Below are 22,297 nucleotides of genomic sequence, written 5' to 3'. Positions count from 1 at the left end.
GCGGGTCCCCGGTACGTAGCCCCCTCCTCAACTCGAGTTGTCCGCTCGGGTACATAGTCTAGAACATATACCCAGGTTATAAACCTAGTATAACGAAACCTCATGTCGGATCCCTAGTAGGAACGTTTATTTGCATCATGTTGCATTTGACATAGGGGACTCAACATAGGGGTTGGGTCCGTCTATGACAGGCAACCTGAAATGAAAAGACCATCCTGCTGCATCCCGTTTGTTTTGTGCATTTATTTGCTTCAGTTCTACATGCTGACCGGTTTCTAAAAAAAAAAATTTTAAAAAAAAATAGCAGCGTAGGGAGATAATTACTCATTTTTGGAAAAATAAAACCAATGTCCGAGTAGTGTCAAAACCTGGCCGGAATTTTCTTTAAAAAAAATTGTCTTTTAGTTTGATTTATTAAAAAAAAACACAAATAAAAAAAATCCTTTTAATCACTTCCAAAATCCAAAAAATATATTGAGTTAAAAGTAAAAAAAAAAAAAGAAGGTTGTTTCTTTTGTAGTATCTCTTTTATAAATTCAGACTAATAGTCCAAATACTTCCTTAAAAAGATTTTTTTAGTCTTTATCTCTTTTCAAAAATATAAAAAAATATAAAAATCAAGAAAAATATTTTTCCTTTTCTTTAAAAGATTGTATTCAGAAGGGGTTTTACTTTACGCTTGGTCAAACCGAACTACGCGGGTCTGATTCTCACCGGATGTGAGATACGTAGGCAAACCTCATCGGTTCCGGCCCCAATTTTCAAAAATCCGAAAAAATATATTTCCCTTTAGTTCTTTCTTTATAAATTTTTCCTTAGAAAATACAAAAAAAAAAAGAAATAAAAAATAATATAGAAGTTTTCTTTAAACTCAAATAAAAAATAGTCTCCTTCTTTCTGAAGTCTTTCATGTGAAATAATGAAATAAGAATTAAAAATCAGCAATAAAAATCCAAAAAAATACTCTTTGCTTTTTAGTCTCTCTTTTGTAAAATGTTCAAAAAAAAAATAGTTGAAAAATTGAATTCCAAAATATTAGGACTTTTCTTTAGAAGTGCTTTTGTAAATAAATAAAACTCAGAAATTCCAAATCATTTTTCTTAAAAGTCCCTCTTTCAAAATTTAAGAGGCAACATCATGAATCAAAAAATATATATTCTTTCTTTCGTAGAAAAAGGTGAAACAAATGAAAAATCAACCAAAACACATTTTTTTTTCTTTTTTTAAAAAAAAAAAATATATTCCCAAAGTTCAAGTCAAAAGAAAATAATTTTTTAGAAGTCTCTCTTTAAAAAAATAATAATAATAAAACAAAAATCAAAATAAAAAAAAATCTTCTTTCTCCTTTTAAAGCATTTCTTTCAAAAATTCCAAAAAAAAAGGTTAGTTTGCTTACTTTATTCACAAGCGAGAACTACGCCGGTTTGATTCTCGTATGATGCGAGATACGTAGGCAACCCTCATCGGGTCCAACCCCACCTTTTGCTAAAATAGCTAAAAATCAATAAATAAATAAAAACGTATCGAATTTTAAATTTTGCCATAAAAAAGTTGGGTGGTGTCCAACCTTCCCTTTTTGCTAAAAATAGCCAAAATATATGTCAAATTTTAAATCTGTCATAAATAAGTCGGGTGATGTTGTTTTGTCATAAATAGCCGAATGTTCCCGAAAGGGACGCCGGAAGGCTGACTTTGCATAAATAGCTACCTTTGGGTCATTTTTTAAGGTTTGGTTCAGTTGACCCACACAGCCTTAAAATCTTCGTCACCGAGGCGTTGAAAGGTCGTGTTGGCAATATTGAGTTTTCTAATTTGAAAAACGGTAAAAAGAGTCATATATAAGTCAGGTGATGCTGTTTTGTCATAAATAGCCGAATGTTCCCGAAAGGGACGCCGGAAGGCTGACTTTGCATAAACAGCCACCTTTGGGTCATTTTTTAAGGTTTGGTCCAAATGACCCACAGAGCCTTAAAATCTTCGTCCCCGAAGTGCTAAAAGGCTGTGGTTCGAAAATCTGATTTTTTCTTTCAAAAAAAAAATAAAATAAAAAAAAATGAATAAGTAAATAAATAAAGAATAGTCAAATCTTTTGAGCCGAATCGTCTTGCTAAAATCACCCTAATAAATGCGCAGGATGAGCCCTATGCTAAATGAGCACTTGTTTCTTTATTTTTATACTTGTTAGTTTCGAACTACGTAATGATCTGATTCGCGCGGCGTCGTGATACGTAGGCAATCCTCATCGGATCCGGTCACATTTTACTGCAAATATTGAAAACAGTAATAAAAAAAGAATAAATAGATAAATAAATAAATAATAAAAAATATATAAAAATAAATAAATAAATAAATAAAAGGGGGAGCCTAAAAGAAGCCGGAATGACGCATGTCTTCGTTGCAGACATGTAGAAAATTCATTTAACTGTATAGGTGCATCATGCCCCAACGTGAGATTGTCTATCTGTTATTTGTTTCGAACTAACCACTTGTCTGTTGATGAGTCTTCCAGGTTTTAGAAAGGTAGTTGGTTTGGGGGAAGTCTGGCCTCGCATTCATATTTCACGAGGTCAAAAGGGAGTGTTCAGTTACCCGCTATTAAGACAAAAGGAAGTATTCACACCTACTTCACAAGGTCGAAGGGGAATATAGCGATGTCTTCGGAAATTCCTTTGCCGACAATTCCCGTACCTGAGGAGAGTTCGATCTCGGCCGTCCCAACTTTCGAGTCAGCAACTGCTGAGGAAAACAGAATCCTGAGACTCCGCATGATGGAGATGTTGGATGACTGGCATAATGGAAGGGAACCACCGAGTATTATCCTTGGATTCCCTGAGTTGTTCCACAGAACAAGTGGGATTTCAAACATTCCCATAAGCTACCCAGCTACCCCGTTCGGGTACCCGGCCATTTCAGCCCACTCCGCAGGATCACCCTCTGAGTCTTGCCCTTGGATGTCAACGACGGATGTCGCTACAAGCATTTTCACCACACAACCTTGTCCGATCATGGCACAGCCCACTACACACAGGCCCAATTTTGACTCTTCCTCATTCACCTTTCCATCTCCCTCTTTCTCATTGGAACCAACTCAATTCACCACCAACACTCCCCCTCAACAACCTCAATGTGGGTTTGCACTAGAGCAGGACCAAAACCCCAAAATTGTTGAACAAGATGATATGGCCAAAAGAATGAGGAGCCTTGAGCAAAACTTGAAAAATATGCAAGGTTTGAGCGGACAGAAAAGCGTCTCCTATGCCGATCTATGCATGTTACCTCACGTGCATCTCCCCGTGGGTTTCAAAACTCCAACGTTTGAGAAGTACGACGGGCACGGCGACCCCATTTCTCACCTCAAGAAATACTGCAACCAATTACGGGGAGCCGGCGGAAAAGAGGAATTGCTAATGGCATATTTCGGGGAAAGTCTGGTAGGAATAGCCTCGGAATGGTACATGGACCAGGACATGTCCCGATGGCATGTTTGGGATGATCTCGCTAGAGATTTTGTGAGACAATTCCAGTATAACATCGACATCGCACCAGACCGAAATTCTTTGTCAAACTTGAAGAAGAAACCTTCAGAAAGCTTCAGAGAGTATGCTATTAAGTGGCGCAAGCATGCGTCGAGGGTGAAGCCTCCTATGGGTGAAGTGGAAATGGTCACTACCTTTCTCCAGGCTCAAGAGTCTGACTACTTTCAAAACATGATGTCAGCCATTGGAAAGCCTTTTGCGGAAGCAATTAAAATTGGGGAGATGGTAGAGAATGGTTTGAAAACGGGAAGAATTTTGAGTCAGGCAGCCATAAGGGCAACCTCCCAAGCCGTCCAAAGCGGGTCTGGAGGAATGACAAGAGGGAAGAAAAAGGAGGAAACATCCATGGCGGTATCAGAGGCGGGAGAATATCATAATCCCGGGCTTTGTTCTTCGGAAAGAACCTCGCAACATTATTTCCTCCACCAAAATGCGACCTACGCTCCTCATCCCTACATGGTCATGAGCACCCAGCCTTATATCCAGCGGTCACAGCCAGTCAATCGGGGGCAGGCCCCACATCCTAGGAATCAGCCTCCTCACCGAAACCACTACAATCCTCGACCTCCTCAGAATAATTTCCGTCCTCGGGAACCACCCAGGAGACCCAACTACACACCAATCGGTGAACCCTATTCCACCCTATTCCCTAAGCTTGTCCAAATGAATTTGTTGCAGCCCATACCACCAAACGGGCAGAACCCGGGATCACCATCGTATCAGCGGGGTGTCAGATGTGCATACCATTCAGGGGTAGAAGGGAACGACACCAACGATTGTTGGACATTGAAGCAAGCTGTAGAGAATCTGTTAGACCAAGGGAAGATTGTGTTGAGAGACGAGGATATCCCAAATGTGACCAATAATCCACTGCCCGCCCACAACAACGGGCCGATAGTTGGGATGATTTGTGAAGACGAGGAAGTTGATCCGGCACTTAAAGCCATAATTGCTATTGCTGATACAGAAAAGGGACCCAGGGTAACTCCGGAGCAAGAAAAAGGAATAAGTGATGTATTCAAGCAGGCCTCCATGGTATGGGGGACGATCAAACAACCTCGGCCGAACGAGCCAGTGTTTGTCGGACGCATACCACAGAAGCCAAAATACAACAAAGAGGAAGATGATAAGGTGTCCCCGCTAGAAGAGAGTGAGGAAATATGTGAGGCAGCAAGGGAAAAGCTATGCGAAATACACATGGTCCAGCCAGGAGAGGGCACTAGCACCGTTGAAGTATCGTACATGGGACCAAGAACCAAGCTTCAAAACTAGAAGGCTACGCCATTCTTGATCAAACGGAAGTCCTAATGAACCTGTCTTGCCACTTTCTCTGCATCACGAGTTACCCCAGGGTGTGACTCAGATGCTTTTCTGTAGTTTCATGTTTTTAATTTCCTGAATGTCAACCTTGTTCCTTATCTTCCCCAAAATGCCAAGAAATGAAATCATGTTTCATTACTCACTTTCTTCTTCTATGTTTTCTTTTGTGTTCTCTTCAATTCTGATAAATGCAGCTTTAAATAACATGACATGTTTGCGGACTTCATGCCCGGATCACGAGAACTCCGTCAGACTTCAAATAATGAGTCAAAATTTGAGATATAAAGAATTTGAAAAGTAGGAACAACTAAAGAAAATTGGTTCATGGTTTGGAAAATGTCCGTCACTAAAGCAGAGTTTGAGAGCAGTAAATGGGTTTAGACCCGTACAGAATGATAACCTTAATAACTGCGGTTTGTCACGAGCAATTGTACCAAGAAAGAAGGGTCCATACGTCATTGAAAAACGTTACCAAATGGAGCATTTGTATCTGGGCGACGTCGAAAGAAACGACGTCAGCCTTGCTTGGAAAGCAGGTGCAGTGATATGTCTAAATCACTCTGGCGATATCTTTGCACAGTTTGAGATGACGAAGGCTTTCATTCTCGCTACCCAAACACTATTAACCCTTTGCAAACCCATTTGAGCTGGTTACTCTTCTTTGATTACCCTCTTTGGAACCTGAAAATATTATTGAAAAAAAAATGAAAAAAAAAGAAGAAGAAAGAATTGGAAGAATGAGGAAATATATATACAAAAAGCAAATCAGAATAAAAAAATCAGAAAGAAAAAAAAAATCCAAAAACAAAAGAATTTTCTGAACTACGTCTGACTTGTTTCCGAAAGGATACGTAGGCAACCTCTCCTTGGGGTTCAGTCACACCAAAACAAAAATCCAGGAATTCCCCCGAAAGTAAAACTGGGGCAGAAGTTATAATGATTCGGCAATGATCCCGCCCAAAAGGTTCCAAAGTTGTAGTTCAATCCACATTCTTTTCACCCCAAGCCGTTGTCCAAGTCCTTCTGATCAATCAGCAAAGCGTTTCAAAATGGGAAGATGGAATTATTTGGGTCTGATACAACAAAATGAGGAGAATAAAATGAGAGAGTCTTGTCGGTGAAAACCTTTGGGCACCGTGAGGCGACGCGAGAAGGGAAATCGAAAATGAGAGAGCTTGTTTAGTAAAAACTCGCAAAGAGTGCTAGCAGGCGACAGTAAGAAGAGAAATGAGAGAGGCCGACTAGCGAAAACCCGCAAAGGGCGTTGTCGGCCAAAAAGATGATTCCACCTCAGAAAGTCCTGGCAAGGTTCCCGGGTTTTGAAAAAAAAACATAGATCTGTTTTGATTCATGAGGAAGTGCAGTTTCTTGAAGGTCAGGCATCCAGTCCAAAAGTCATGTCATGTCAGTTGAAGCCAGCATACACTCCAGATAAGTCCTTCTTCTCTCCCCGAAAGGGACGCTTCTCTTTAAACTCATATGCTTTCCTTTACATAGTTTTCTTTGAGTCCTTTTGATCTAACTCTTAATTCTGTAACAATTACAAAGAAAGGTGGCAGGACCGTTTTTTTTACAGGGCTCCGTTTGGCAAGAGTCAAATAAAATGTACGGCCTCAGTGGCGCGTCAATCCCATCCCGACTGGCCATGGTAGTTGATTTGCTTCCAAAACCGACAAATCCCCATAGGGTATCCCTTGTTACAAATCCCCACGGAGTCTCCCCTTGTACAATTCCCCAAAGAGGTCCACCCCAGCACATCCCCAGCAAGTCTGCTACAATGAGAGAGCTAAAAAAAAATAAAAAAAAAATCCTCACAGAATTCGCATTGGACAAATACCCACGGAGATTCCCTTGTACAAATCCCCACAGAGTCACCCTAATAAAATCCCCACCGAAAATCCCCAAGCGGAACGGGACGGGAAAACCAAAGCCTTACAAGGCAAATCATCACAAAATCTGGAAACGCAAGTCTGAGTAGTCCAAAGGGTTTCGCATGTGAATCCAATCGATAGCAGTTTCTCAACAAGAATTAGGCCAAGACAAAGCAATTGGAACAGTCAAGGTCCCCAAACCAATCGCCGTCTTCAAACTGACAATTTTTCTTTGTTTAGGAAATTGAGACAGGTGCGACCCAAAGCAGCCATGCAAGAAGCAGGTGTAGCCCAAAAGAAATAGAACACGCAAGCGTTGAAACAGCCTTGCAGCGGGAAAAACGACCAAAGGTAAGTTTCCCGAAATTTTTTTCATGCATTTTGATAAATAAAAGGGGATAAACCAAAGAAAAGAAAGAAGACAAGAAATAAAAATGAACATCCCAAAAGAAAAACAAATCATGGTAGCGTAGGACCTCATTCCTCGACTATCCCGGTATAAACCACGGATCCCCCTGGCATAACCCAAGGAGCTTTTCCTACCCAAATCCCCGGCATAATTCGAGGACTCTTTCCCCTTTCCGGCATAACCCGATGAACCTCCGGCATAACCCGATGAATCCCTCCGGCATAACCCGATGAATCTTTCGGCATAACCCGATAAATCTTTCGGCATAACCCGATAAATCTTCCGGCATAACCCGATGAATCTTTCGGCATAACCCGATAAATCCTCCCGGCATGTTCCGATGAATTCCCGGCATAATCCGATGAACCTTTCGGCATAACCCGGTAAATCCTCCCGGCATAACTCGATGAACTTCCGGCATAACCCGATGAATCTTTCGGCATAACCCGATAAATCCTCCTGGCATGTTCCGATGAATTCCTGGCATAATCTGATGAACCTTTCGGCATAACCCGATAAATCCTCCCGGCATAACCCGATGAATCTTTCGGCATAACCCGATAAATCTTCTCGGCATAACCCGATAAATCCTCCCGGCATGTTACGATGAATTTTCCGGCATGATCCAATGAATCCTCCCGGCATAACCCGATGAATCTTTCGGCATAACCCAATAAATCTTCTCGGCATAACCCGATAAATCTTCTCGGCATAACCCGATAAATCTTCCCGGCATGTTACGATGAATTTTCCGGCATGATCCGATGAATCCTCCCGGCATAACCCGATGAATCTTTCGGCATAACCCAATAAATCTTCTCGGCATAACCCGATAAATCTTCCCGGCATGTTACGATGAATTTTCCGGCATGATCCGATGAATCCTCCCGGCATAACCCGATGAATCTTTCGGAATAACCCGATAAACTCTCCGGCATAACCCGACGAATCTTTCCGGCATGACCCGATGATTCCCCCGGCATAACCCGAGAACTCTTTCCTTCAGTCAGCATTAGGGTTTTAAACCCTAAACTGAACTTTTCCCTTTAATCAGGATTAGGGTTTTAAACCCTAAACTGAACTTTTCCCTTTAATCAGGATTATGGTTTTAAACCCTAAAATGAACTTTTTCCCTTTAGTCAGCATTAGGGTTTTAAACCCTAAACTGAACTTTTTCCCTTTAGTCAGCATTAGGGTTTTAAACCCTAAACCGAACTTTTCCCATTTAGTCAGCATTAGGGTTTTAAACCCTAAACTGAACTTTTCCTTTAGTCAACATTAGAGTTTTAAACCCTAAACTGAACTTTTCCTTTAGTCAGCATTAGGGTTTTAAACCCTAAACTGAATTTTTCCAGAGTCAGCATTAGGGTTTTAAACCCTAAACTGAACTTTTCCTTTCAGTCAGCATTAGGGTTTTAAACCCTAAACTGAACTTTTTCCCTTTAGTCAGCATTAGGGTTCTAAACCCTAAACCGAACTTTTCCCATTTAGTCAGCATTAGGGTTTTAAACCCTAAACTGAACTTTTCCTTTAGTCAGCATTAGGGTTTTAAACCCTAAACTGAATTTTTCCAGAATCAGCATTAGAGTTTTAAACCCTAAACTGAACTTTCTCCCTTTAATCAGCATTAGGGTTTTAAACCCTAAACTGAACTCTTCCTTTTAGTCAGCATTAGGGCCCCAACCCTAAACCGGCCTTTTCCCCAGTTGGTCAACATTAGAGTTTCAACTCTAAACTGAGCTTCTCCCCAGCTAGTCAGCATTAGGGCTCCAACCCTGAACTGAACTATTTCCATTCCGCCAGCCTTAAGGTTCCAACCCTAAAACTGAGTATTCTTACCTTGTGGCAATATCGTTGATCCAATTCCTTCATCAATGCTATGAACTTCCTGGCAAATAACTCACGAAATTTTTCTAGCGAAACTGGGGCAGAAAATTTCGTTCGTTTGTTTTTTCCCGCAGGTCTGACCTCGAGGCGCATGGATCGAGAAGACCCACAAGATGAGCCTCAACCCCGAATAAAAAAGAGAAGATGTTCCGAGATGCTTGAAAAAACGAAGGGTGGATCGCTCCGAGTTTCGATCAAGGCCCCGAGTTCTGCCACTCTCGTCTCACTCAGTGTCGCAGAAATAAACTGGCACCTACAACTTGCAAGCATCAAGATTCAGATCGAAGTCTACAAGCAAAATCAGCTAAGACCCGAGATCAAGTTACAAAAGAATCATAGATAGGAATCTTGTAACTAGCAAGTGGCAAGCATAAATAGTTAGTTTAGTTTCAATTTCCTTTGGTTGTAATAAGGCGGTCAGTAAGCAGTGATAACAGCAGGCAACAGCAGTAACATTGTAGTCCCACGGTAGTCCCAGCTACCAAAACTTCCCGAACTACATTAACCTGATTCCCCTTTAGCCAGGGATATGTAGGAAACCTTTGAAGCAAAAGTTCGGTTAAATCTTTTTCAAAAAATGCTTCACACGGAGTACTCGGATGGGCAAAAATCGCTCGCTTTATCTTTGCACGAAAACCCTTCATGTCTCCAGGCAAAGAGGGGCAGCTGTAAGCACGTGATTTTTTCCCTATATGAGAAATACTCCCAAAAAATGCAAAATAAAATGATTTTCCTTGGTGTGCAATTTTGAGTATTTTTGTGATATGTTTGGATAATTATTTGTATTTGTCTGTGTTCGCTTATTTGTTAAATTAATAGAAAATATAAAAATATGTCGCATTTTGCATGTAGGATTTAATTCTACAATTTTTAGTAATTAAATGAGCTTTACAAAAATTAAAAATTACAAAAATAGGCATCTTTTGCATTTTTAGCATTTAATGTCCAAATATACAATTTTATGCTTAATTATTACTTAATTGTGCGTTAATTGTTATTGGGAATTAATTTGTGCTTTTATAACTTAATTTAGTTCTTAATAATAATTTAAGTATTTTTATAATTTAGTTTTAGAAAATAAAAAAAGAAAAGAGAACAAAAATACAAAAGAAAATCGGATTGGGCCACTTCTTCAATTGTAAGCCAAAGGCCCAAAAAATTGCCCAATCTTCTCCATGACCCAGTCCATTACAGACCGGGTCGACCCGGTCCGCCCCATTAACCCATTAACCCAACACCCCTTCTTCATTTTTTCAAAACACAAAACAAAAGAAAAAAAAAGAAAAGAACAAAAAACCCTAAAACTAACTCATCCGCCCCCCCTTTCTCATCTTTCTTCTTCTTCTCCAAACACCAACCTCCCCATCAATGGCTACCCTCCTCTTCATCACACAGCCATGGGCTGCCCGCTGCCTTCGTCCCCGGCCAAGCGACCACCATCGCGACTTCATCTTCGTCGTTCGACGTCAAGCTCGGGTTTGAAGCTCGACGTCCATGGAAGCCTTTACCCCCGACACACACACACACACACACACGTCGTCCAGCCCGTTCCCAGTGCGTCATCGCCACTGCTTCTCCTCCTTCCTCCGTCTGCTACATCCAAACAGCCCCACGACTACTGTTTGTCTTCTCCGGCGACGAGCTTGAAGCTCGACACCCATGGTTGCTGCTGCCTTAGCTTCGACTTCCATCCCCAGCTGCTACTGTCCGTCGACCACCCCTACCGCTTCAAGCTCGAGCTGCTTCACCATGAACGACGAAAGCAGTCCGCCATGGCTGCTGTCACTGCCTCGTCGTCCAGTCCCCCCCCCCCCCGCTGCTGTTTCTTCACGTTCCAAGCTCGAGCCAGTCGTCCAAACTCAGTCACGTAACCAAACGGAACCCCAGCTGCCTCGTTCCTTCACTTCTGCCGCGACAACAGCTGTTGCTGCTCCGGCGCGGCTTCAGTCAACTTCTTAGATTCGTTCATCGTCGTTTGGTCGAGCTCTTCGTCGAGTTAGTCGTTGAGTCCGGACAGATTTATTCCCATTTGAGGTTTGTCGAAACAGTCCATACAATCGAATTCGTCGTTGTTCATCTCCGGTTAGTAGATTTTGAGTTTTATTTTGTCCGTATTTTGTTTTGATATTTTCGAATCTAAAATCGGCAAATGTTTGTTTTGTTCATGTAAAATCGGTAGATATTTGATTTTTGTTTTTGTTCATGTTCATGTGTTTTTGTTGAATTAATTTTCAGATTTCAAATGGAAGTTAATTAGTTATTTTTCATGTTTATTTCATGTTTGTATTATTGTTTAAGTGAATATTTGTTAGTTTAATGTTTGCTAGATTCAAATTGAAATTTAATTGATTATTTCTTCAATTTGTTTCATGTTGTTATGTATTTTCCAAAAAATATTAATGTTGTTTGAATCGTTAGAATCCGTCATGTTTGTTGCTTAAAAACAGATTTAATTCATGTTCATCTTTTTTTGAAGTTCACGTTTAAATCCAGTGATTTAATGTGAGTTTATGTTTGTTTGTGATTTGGTGATTTAATTTGAATCATGCATATTGTTGTTTGTATTGTTGTCTCTTTGTTCATCCATTGATGGTCTAAATTAACCAGGATTGGTTCCCGATATGGTTAATTCATTCCATCAATTTGGAGTTGTGTTGTTCATCGTGTTCATATGATTTGTTGTTGAAGATTGTTGAGAAATTGGTCATCTTGACTATATTTTGGTTGAGTTATGATTAATTGAGTGTTTAGAGCTGATGGGGGTAATTTGGTAAATTGCATTGCATTCGGGGGTAGATTTGTAATTGCAATAAGGTCGGAGGGGTAGTTTGGTAATTGAACATTATTTTGATTCTTTATGTTAAGCATGGGGGACAAATATAATGGGGTGGGGTTTTTGATGTACTTGTTTAATATAATGGGGGACAAGACAAAACATAATGGGGAGGAATCTTGCACTTGTTTAATGTAGGCATGGGGGACATATTGTAATGGGTTGGGAATGTGGTATTTATTTAATGTAAGCATGGGGGACAAAGTTTAAAATAAAGAAAACATTAATAAGTGGGGCAAAGCATGCCATTGAGGGAATAATTTGAGGGTTGGGAATTGAAGATTTGTCTTGCTATATATAGAGTCATTTCTTGACATTAAAAGAGGACTAGACTTGAGAAAAAAAAACTTAGACTAAAACTTGAAAGATTTTTGAGGATTATTTTGAGAGAGGAAGACAATCCGAAAATCTCAAAAGTGTTAGAGAGTAAAAAAAAAAAGAAAAACAAAGGGAGAAGCGAGTTTAGTTTCGGGTTTAATACACGCGTGGTTTGTTGCTGTTTAGTTTGCTTACAAATTTTCGGGTTTATTCTATTGAGTTGTTTGATTTTTCTTCAAAGTTTTCTGGGCCTTGAATCTGATTCGAATTGCTGCTGTTGGGTTGCTGTTGTTGCTGTGTATTTACACTACTGCTGCTTCTACTGATCTTCATCTTCTTTCCTTGCTTTCCAAATACCAGGTAGACAAACTGATACACTGGTTCATCTTGTAAGCCACTCGAAGCATGAATGCAAAAATGAGAAAGATTTGAAGTTGTAATTTAATGTAGCCTTTTCTTTCTTTTCTGTCTGTATGTAGAATATTCTATGCGTTGCCATGCAAACTTCTTAAACAACTCACTTTTGGAATTTAACCATAATAACTCGAAAGTATATAAATAAAGTAGGACCTTATCTTCATTTATTTTAGAAAACAAAAAATAGAAAATGTAGTCGTGCTAAGATTATCCTTTTAAAAAAAATAATGAAACGAGCCTCGCCAAATAAAAATGCAAATTGCGGGGCCCTCAATAATTGATCATAATAAATACTTAGAATTTGGGATGGACTGTTTAGTGAATTCAACTGCCTTCCCCAAAGATAATAACGCGTTAGACTCTTTAGGCGCGACTTAATTAAATTACATTCTTAAATTCGGGTGCGCATTTATGTGACCCAAATTCAAATCTCAACGGAGTCGAAATGTGTTAACAACTACGGGTGCATTGATTGTGACGTGGTTCGAGATGCATTTTCACGACGTTGCAATTCTATAAAAATAAATGATAATAATAAAAGCGGTTTAAACTTAATAAAAGCACATAAGTCACAACATGTATTTAAATCAGATATTTAGCCATTATAACAATTTAAGCGATCGTGCTAGAACCACGGGATTCGAGGGTGCCTAACACCTTCCCTCGGGTCAACAGAATTCCTTACTTAGAATTTCTGGTTCGCAGAATTCATTTGGAAAAGTCGAAAATTTCCTCGATTTGGGATTCAAGATAAACCGGTGACTTGGGACACCAAAAACCAAACCTTTCCCAAGTGGCGACTCTGAATTAAATAAATAATCTCATTTCGAATATTGTCACTTAAATTGGAAAAACTCCCTCGCACATTTAACCCTTCGGGGCGGGCGCGCAAAAAGGAGGTGTGACAGACATCTCATCTTATTCCACTGTCTTAGCAGGCTTTGCAATCTCACTGGGAGGCTCAAAATGAGGAGCGTAAGAGTAAGGAACCGAGACCTTGAAAGTTGGTTCTGGAGCACAGTGTTGGGCATCAGGGATTTTGAACATAGTCTCGCTAGAGGATCGAGGAAAGGTAGCAGGTGGATGAGCTATAAAAACATGAGTGGTCAAAGGAGCGGGATATGAAGTGGTTTTGAGGGTGGAGTGTGAAAAGATTATGGGGAGATATCCTGGACTTGTGACAGTGGCGGAATGATGACAAGGCTTTCAGTGTAGTTAGTGGGAACTGATGGTGGAGGATGCCCACTAATCCAGGCTTGGTATATTTCGGCCATCTGTCTTTTCAACCTTAAGACCTCTTATTTCAACTCAGATTCTGATTCAACAATTTCCTTAGACGGATCAATAACCCCTGTGTCCAAGTCTTTGCTAGTCATGGCTACCTTGCTCTTTGACCTTGTGTTGTATGGATGAGTTACTTAAAAACCACAAACTAACCACCCTTCTGCTCAATGAAGATAACAAAAGGAACAAAATGGGGCCATCCTGTTAGCATTAGGGCATTTAACAGCTAAAAATATCACATTGCGTGCAATGCACCTAGCAACAATTAACGGTTCTAGAATGACTTCGAGGGTCACAAGGTCACAAGGTCACTTGGCATCATCCCAATTTTGTTCATTTCAATCTTCTCTTTTCTAGCACTTCTTGGCTTGCTCATTTTCCTTCCCTTTTTTTCTTTTCTGATTATCACTCTTTTCTTTCCTCTCATTACTCACATCCCATAATTTTACCTCTTTTTTTTTTCTTTTTTTCTTTTTTTTTCCTTTTAATAAAAATTAAAAAATTATTCGATCGAACCCTATGTAGATTGCCTACGTATCATGACGTCGTCTGGATCAGATCTTTGCGTAGTTCGAAAAGATCAGGAATAAAGTAAACAAACTAATGTTCTCATTTTCTTTTTCTCTCTTTTTTTTACCTTAATGACTACTTTGACTAGAAAAGGGAAATAAAAGAAGCAAATCTTTTTTTTTTTTTTTTTGAATTTTCTAGACTTAATGTTCTATAACCTATTCTAAACTTGAACATATTTTTTTTCTCTTTGAAACAAATACTCTATGGGAAATTATTAAGGAAAATCCTAGAAGAGAAAAATATTTTTTTGATTCTTTTTATTTAGGAAGGAAATCTAAAGAATAAACCAAAGAAAAATATTTTGAATTTTCATTTGATATTCCTGAAAAAAGATTTCGAAACGAGAAATGAACAAGATAAAAAATGCTTTTGGATATCAGTTTTTGATTACCTAAGGAAGAAACTTTAAAGATAAACAAAAGTTAAAGTATTTTTTTCTTCTATGTACAATATCCTAAAATTCTAGTGAAAATAAAGGAATTTTGTTTTCATTTTTTCGTTAATTTCCCAAAGAAGCACCTCAAAAGAAAATCTTTTTGGATTTTTGGAATTAATACCTTAAAGAAACTTTTTAAAGAGGTACTAAAAGAAAATTCTTTTTTTTTTTTTGAATTTTAGTCCTAATATACTAAAGGAAATATAACAATAATTTTTATTTTAAGTTCTAGATATTAATTGGCTAAGGGAGAAACCACCTCAAATGAATTTTTTTTTAATTCCTAGAATTAGAAACTTCTAACAGAAATATAAAAACGCAAAATTTCTTCTTCTTTTTTGGATTTTTGACTTGTAACACATTTTCAAATACAAAATAAGAAATACAATAACAAAGGATTCGACAAACTTAACTAGACTATGACAAACTCTAACATCACCTAAAATACTCGACATTACTGTACAAAACTAGAAGGTAAAAGATGACATAAAAAAGAACAGACTAAAAACATAAAGAAAATCTCCTCAAACAAACTCCTGAATGAGTGATCCTGACTGGATGGTCCTGGGGCGTCTGTCATGCTCAAACTCCGGTAAGTAAACCCACACCTGTATGAGAAAATTAAGACCAAATAAAGTTAAGGACCTAGAACACTATGTGAGACTATAACACTTCATGTTGGACAATATGCAAGACATGATTGAGGCTATTTTTGCAAAATGGCTTATGCGGCCTAAAGATGACTAGAAATGCAAAATTTGGCTAAGACCCCGCAAAGCCAAGAACCTAAGATTTACTAGGAAGACTGGGCCCTATGTGGGTTGCTTACGTATTACGCCCCGAAAGACGAGAATCAGTTATGCGTAGTTCGGGCAGATTGGATACGGGCGAGAATTAAAAAAATAACTAATTTAGAGAAAATATGTTTTTGTCTTCTTTTTTTTGAAAAAAATGAAAATGTAAACTCTTTTTGAATTTTCTTTTCCCCCTTTTTTCGATTTTTGGAAAATGACGAAAAAGTGCAAAATCTTTTCTTTTCTTTTTTTTGAATTTTTCATGTTTTTTTTTTCTTTTCTTAACAAAAATGTGAAAGAAAACATAACTGGGCCTTACTTGCTTTATTTTCACACTTCACCCTCTTTTTTTATTTTTATTTTCATTTGCCCTCAACTATCATTGGTCCGCCAAATGACCCTTTTACCCTTGAAGATTGCAACACGTAGCACATATGATGCATCATGATGGTCTTTTATTTTTTGTGTACACCTGTCCTAGACGGACCCAACCCCTGTGTTGAGTCCCCTAAGTCAAATGCACATGATGCAAACAACGTTCCTACTAGGGATCTGGCATGAGGCTATGTTTTTCTAGGTTTAAATCCTGGGGTTGTGTTCTAGACCTGGCTTACCCGAGCGGACAACTCGAGCCGAAGAGGGGGGCAACGTACCGGGAGCACTGAAGTCTACCCGGCCTTGTTGCTGGCTCAGCCCCATTCTTATTTGGTGTAACTTCTACAGAAAAAATGGGTCACGCGAACGTATGCACAATTTTCAGAAGACTAAGGACGGTGGCGTAAGAAGACAGTTATATACAATTCAAATAATATTAAAGCGGTAAACAGACAGCAGTTAGCACAAAAGGTTCACAGAATACAGTAATATTAACAATAAATGAAGTCAAGTAAAAATCATATTAACAAACTCGAATTCTTAAACCCTGAACTAGAGATTCTGGGTTCTGGTCCCCAGCAGAGTCGCCAGAGCTGTCACACCTCCTTTTTCTACTCCCGAAAGGGGTATAAGGGAGTTTTTTTCCAATTTAAGTGACAATCGAAACGGAATTATTTAAATTAAAATTAGAGTCGTCACTTGGGATAATTTATGGTGTCCCAAGTCACCGATTTAAAATCCCGAATCGAGGAAGATGACTCTATTTACGGTCTGCGAACACAGAAATCTGGGTAAGGAATTCTGTTAACCTGGGAGAAGGTTTTAGGCATTCCCAAGTTCCGTGGTTTTAGCACGGTCGTTTTGATCATACTTGGCTTAATCAAATTGTCTAATTACTCAATTTTAGAACCTATGTGCGTTAGCCGCTTTTAATTAAGAAATTATCTTTAAACATGCCACGTGCACGTGTACCCATTTGGTTTGGCGCGTCAAAAACCATGTCACGCGTATGTGTCCACAATTAATGACGCTTTATTATTATTAAGAATGTTTAGTCGAAGTTGCGTGAACGCATACTTCGATTTTGTTTTTTTTTAAAAAAAATTATGATCATGTCACGCGAACATGTACACAATCACGCTAACTAGTAAAATAATGCAAACTACCAACGGTCCAAACTAAGATGAAAATTGAGATTATCCAATTATTGGTCATCTATAATATCAGATATTAGAAGCATTTTTCTTGTCTTTCAAGATTCCCATGTTTATGGCATAATAATACTACAAATCCAAATCCATGAATCTGAACTGAAACTAAGCAGTCAAGCGGAAACAAATGAAATCAACAAAACAATTCAAGAGCCACGACACTCCACTCAGTTATCTTATTCCTCCCTCTCACTGGAACTAATCCAAACTCAAAACAATGGTAGAAATGGATAGAGCATAATTGCAAATCCCATGAGCAATTCCTGAGGAAAACTGAAAGTAGCATAGCAAAACAATGAAGTCTCTGTTGTACTGATTGCTAAGACTGCTAAATGGCCTATGATATCTTATTCCAGTCAGCATAAATTAATGATCACAAGGGTAAAATATATTTCAAAACACAACAGCATGTTTGCTCTCTGCTACCAAGCAGGTGTGTCAAGAAGAATAGCCTACTTCGTTCCTTATATATAGTAGAAAGGTAAATTACTTTCATCCTTACTACACCTCCCTTACAAAAAAACGTTATCAAGTTAATCACCAAAGAACCATGGACCTCACGTATTTTCAAGTTCAGTATAGTTCCTCCCAAGACCTTTTATTGAATAGCTAAAAGGTAAAGCCTCCCATCCCTCATTATCAAACCAACGAATCACTGCCAAAACAGAGAATAACGAACACAAATGAAATAAGAATCAGATAGCAAACCAAGTTTAAGTCCATTTTGACATTGAATAACAGGGGATAAAGAATTAGACAAACAGGCAACCATATATCATTTGAAGCAGAGTGGGATAGAAGAGATGACCTTAGATATACATTTTCCAAATGAAATCTGAAAACGTTTAACAGAACTCGACGGAACCGCGACAGAATTTAGCAACGGACCTCGACACCTCGGATTTGCTAACGGACAGCTCGAAACCCAAATACGACCTCAATCAAACTCCATGAGCCGAGATCGAAACAGAAGTCGAAACTTTATGTATGAACAAACTCAACCAGAAGCTTTGGAAGAATAAAAATCAGAAGCAAAACCAAAGCCCCCAGCTTTCTTTAGTTCTGCGTGTGTGTTTACCGGCAGCAGGGATCTAAGCGACAGCCATGTCTCTCCACAATAGAGAGAGTTTGGAGATGAAGGGTGAGGCAGCGGCTCGTTCTAGCCTTGGAGCTCGTCGGTGAGTTGAGCTCAGGCACGAGAGGCGACCACCTCCATTTTAAGAGAGACGGGAGAGCTTGGAGGCTATTTTCATCAGAGAGGAGGAATCGAGTTTTTGGGGAGGCCCTTAGGAGATGTAGGATTAGCGTTTTTCTTTGGGGGAGGGAGGGTCCTCGGGGTTCTTGGTTGCTGCTGCGGGTAAGTATTCAGAATGAAGCAGCAGCAAAATCAGATCAAGGAAAACGGCTGATTGCCTTTTTTTTTTTTTTTGGGGAAAATTTCAAATTAAAACAAGTGGGCTGCATCCTTTTCAACTTTATAGCCCATATTTAACTTTACAATTCAGTAGCCCACAAATTAGGGGCCCAAATCTGAAAAAGGGGCATTATTTTCGGTATTTTGAGACTACCAAGCGCGATTTTATCTCATTCAGCTGGATTTTCTCAGATTCTTTCCAATCTTCTTCCAAAAATACTTCAAAAACGAGATCCTGCGATAAATGCAGGTACGAAAACCCTAGCATTTCTTCTTCATCTAGAATTTATTCAATTTTTTTGCTACGAAGCAGCGCAATTCTCCTTTTTGCTGCAATTTTGATTTCAATTTTTTGTTAGATGGAGATTTTTCCTGTTTACCTTCTTCATAGTGGTGAATGAGAAGAAAACAAGTTTGTGAATTTCATCAGTGATTGTGTAATAATTGAGTCCACATTCAACTACAACAATTTAGTTGCAGCTATTTCGGAACAGATTAGGATCGATAGTGATTTAAACACAATAGAGATTAACTTTGTGCCAAATGTTGGTTTGCCGCCGATCACGATTTACAACGATACAGGAGTTAAGGTGTATATAGAATTAAAGAAAAAAAACTTGAATTTCATTGAATATCCCCTGTTTGTAGTGAAAGAGATTTAAGGAAATCATTTGGTTGTTACAAGTTCTGTGGTTGCTTCAAGTTCCAGTTGTTTGGTTGCTACAAATTCAAATTCTAGAGATGTATCAACAACTGATAGCACTGAGATTATTGATATTGAATTGATTGAAAACACGAATTTTAGTGAAAATACGGGTATAATTGATAATATGTTGAACGAATTTGTTGAGGAGGATCAAGTTTATAAGGATAAAGAGATACTTATGAATGTGATGAAGAACTTGGCTGTACGCGAGAGGTTCCAATTCAAGGTGAAGAGATCAAGTGCAACAAGGTATGTCATTAATTGTATATTCTGTTGTATAAATATGTATAAAGTAGTATATATTTGTATATAGGTATTAAAATTAGTATATGTGCAGTTTGTATACAAGTGTATTTAGAAGTTGAATGATGTATAATACTAGGTATCACCTTACATGTCTGGATGACAATTGTGCTTGGAGTTTCAAATCTTCTACCGTTTTCAAGGCAAACATATTCAAAGTGAGAAGTTACAATAATAATCACACATGCGGCTATGGTGAAAGATATTTAACACAACGTCAAGCTACTTCGGGTATAATTGCTAGTATAGTCAAGGACAAGTATGTTAATCCAAAAAAAGTTTACACCGCAAATGATATAATAGAGGAATACAAAAGCAACACAGGATTGAAGTGAGCTACATGAAATCATGGAGAGCTAAAGAAATAGCAATGGCAATGATAAGAGGGAGTCCGAGTGATTCATATAAGGAGCTGCCGAAGTATTTTTATATGTTGGAGCAAACAAATCCAGGATCGGTTACAAAGTTGCACAAATCAGAGGATCGGTGCTTTCTTTATGCATATGTTTCGCTATATGCATCTATCAAGGGCTGAGAGCATTGCAGACCGATAATGGTTGTTGACGGAAGCTTCCTTAAAGCAGCATATAAGGGTACCATATTGACTGCTTGCACACAAGATGGAGCTGGTGAGTTGACTGCATCTATGTTGTTTCTGCAGTTTGTATAATGTTTAAGTTTCATGTATAAAAGTGTATAGGATTTCACAACTGCTGTTTTTATAAAATTTGCAGTTGGTATAAATCTGTATAATTGTGTATAACTGTGTATAAGATTTGTATAAATTTTGCAGTTGGTATCTCCAGACTAAATTACATTCTGAATCCTAATATCTATTTTTGTATAAACAGGAAAAATCCTTTCCACTTGCGTATGCAATTGTGGATTCGGAGAATAATAAATCTTGGGAGTGGTTCTTTATCCAGATAAAGGATACTTTTGGAGTTAGGGAAGGGATGTGTATAGTTTCAGATAGAAATGAAAGCATCTTCAATGCCACAAAAGTTGTGTACCCAGAAGTACCACATTGTATTTGCATGTTTCACTTGTGGCAGAATGTAAAACGCACATTCAAGAAACATCACAAACAATTGAAGGATATCTTCTTTGCTTTGGCAAGAGCTTACACGATAGAGAAGTTTGAGTACCATATGACAGAGTTGTGCAACATTGATCCGAGGGTGCAGCCTTACTTGTTCGAAATTGGGTACGAAAGGTGGTTTAGAGCATATTCCAAGGTGAAAAGGTCGATGGTAATGACTTCCAATATTGCAGAGTCAATTAATGCAGCTAACAAGGATGCTAGAGAGTTACCAGTAATGCGATTGCTGGAGTACATGACAAATTTGCTACAACAGTGGAACAACAAAAACAGAAAAAGTGCAATGGAGACATCTACAAAGCTTGGCGAAAAGTACGACAAACTCCTTCGGGAAAATCTGATTGCATCGGAGCAAATGACGGTAAAATGAATCAAATATAATGAATCTTGGCACTTCTGACTTGCATTTTACTGTTCTTTAATTTTTTATTTTTTTTTTTAAAAAAACTTTTGCAGGTGAGGCCTGCTACGGATCAGTTATATACTGTGCTTGAAAGGGTAAGGAGAAACATAGTGTGCCTTGAAGAGGGAACATGCAGTTGCGGAAAATTTCAAATGGATGAACTTCCATGTCCGCATGCTTGGGCGGTTTTGAAGAACCAGCAGCTGAAACCTGGCCAGTATTGCTCTTTTTACTACAAGAAGGATAAACTCCTTAGCACTTATGAATTTCCAGTGAATCCGATGTCAGATGAAAGTTTATGGGTAATCCCAACAGAGGTGATGGAAGATGTGGTCCTACCACCTAAAGGGAGAAGGAATGCAGGAAGGCCAAGAAAGGAAAGACTTAAGCCTGCTTCAGAGAAAGAGTCTAAGAGAGCATTTTCATGTTCTGTGTGTGAACAAGGTGGTCACAATAGGAAAACATGTAGGAATCGACCAAAATAAATAGTTGAAAACAAAACGCTTCCTATTACATTTGTTGTCATGTTGAGTAGTTAAGTTTCAGAAACAATATAGTTACAAATGTTGATTAGTTAAGTTTCACAATCAATTGACATGTTTCATTATACATGTTTTGCTTATCCAATAATAGTGTCTTCCTGTTTTTAATGGTACTAAATATATTGATAAATTGTAGAAATACAAAACAGGGCTGCAAACAATCACTGGTATTACATGTATAAAGATGTATAAATGAGAGTATAAGTTTGTATAAATTTGTATAACTATGTATATAATTGTATACATATGTATAAAACCTGCTACATTAACAAAACTGCAACCATAATGAAAATACATACTTTGTTAAAGGACAAAAGCAACTGAAAATATTCATTCCATAAAGATTGGATTCTCAGTCCATATCCATGTCTTGTTTCCCTTTCAGAATTCCAAAAGTACCTGAAGAAGGTGTCTCAGGGAATAAAGGAAGAGGAACTGGGACTGGACCCATTTCATCCTTAGGAAATAATGGAAATATAGGTAACATAGGAGGAGTCATAACATACGGAATATTCTCTTGAACAGAGACGAATTCAGGATTTGAAATTATGGTAACAGGCAAA

General features: G+C 38.5%; 1 protein-coding gene across 1 annotated transcript; it reads left to right on the top strand.

Moving 5' to 3' along the window:
* Positions 1 to 20,240: 20,240 nt before the first annotated feature.
* On the top strand, positions 20,241 to 21,677 carry LOC138879165 (uncharacterized). The gene is made up of 4 exons (XM_070158757.1): positions 20,241 to 20,316; positions 20,422 to 20,444; positions 20,539 to 21,150; positions 21,246 to 21,677. Exons 1-4 carry the CDS (start codon positions 20,241 to 20,243, stop codon positions 21,675 to 21,677), a joined length of 1,143 nt encoding a protein of 380 aa, XP_070014858.1.
* Positions 21,678 to 22,297: the final 620 nt, after the last annotated feature.

This window comes from Nicotiana sylvestris, chromosome 10 (genome assembly GCF_000393655.2).
Source record: "Nicotiana sylvestris chromosome 10, ASM39365v2, whole genome shotgun sequence".
NCBI classification, from domain to species: Eukaryota; Viridiplantae; Streptophyta; class Magnoliopsida; order Solanales; family Solanaceae; genus Nicotiana; species Nicotiana sylvestris.
The sequence above is the reverse complement of the archived record's forward strand: the minus strand, read 5'-3'. Positions and strand labels throughout refer to the sequence as shown.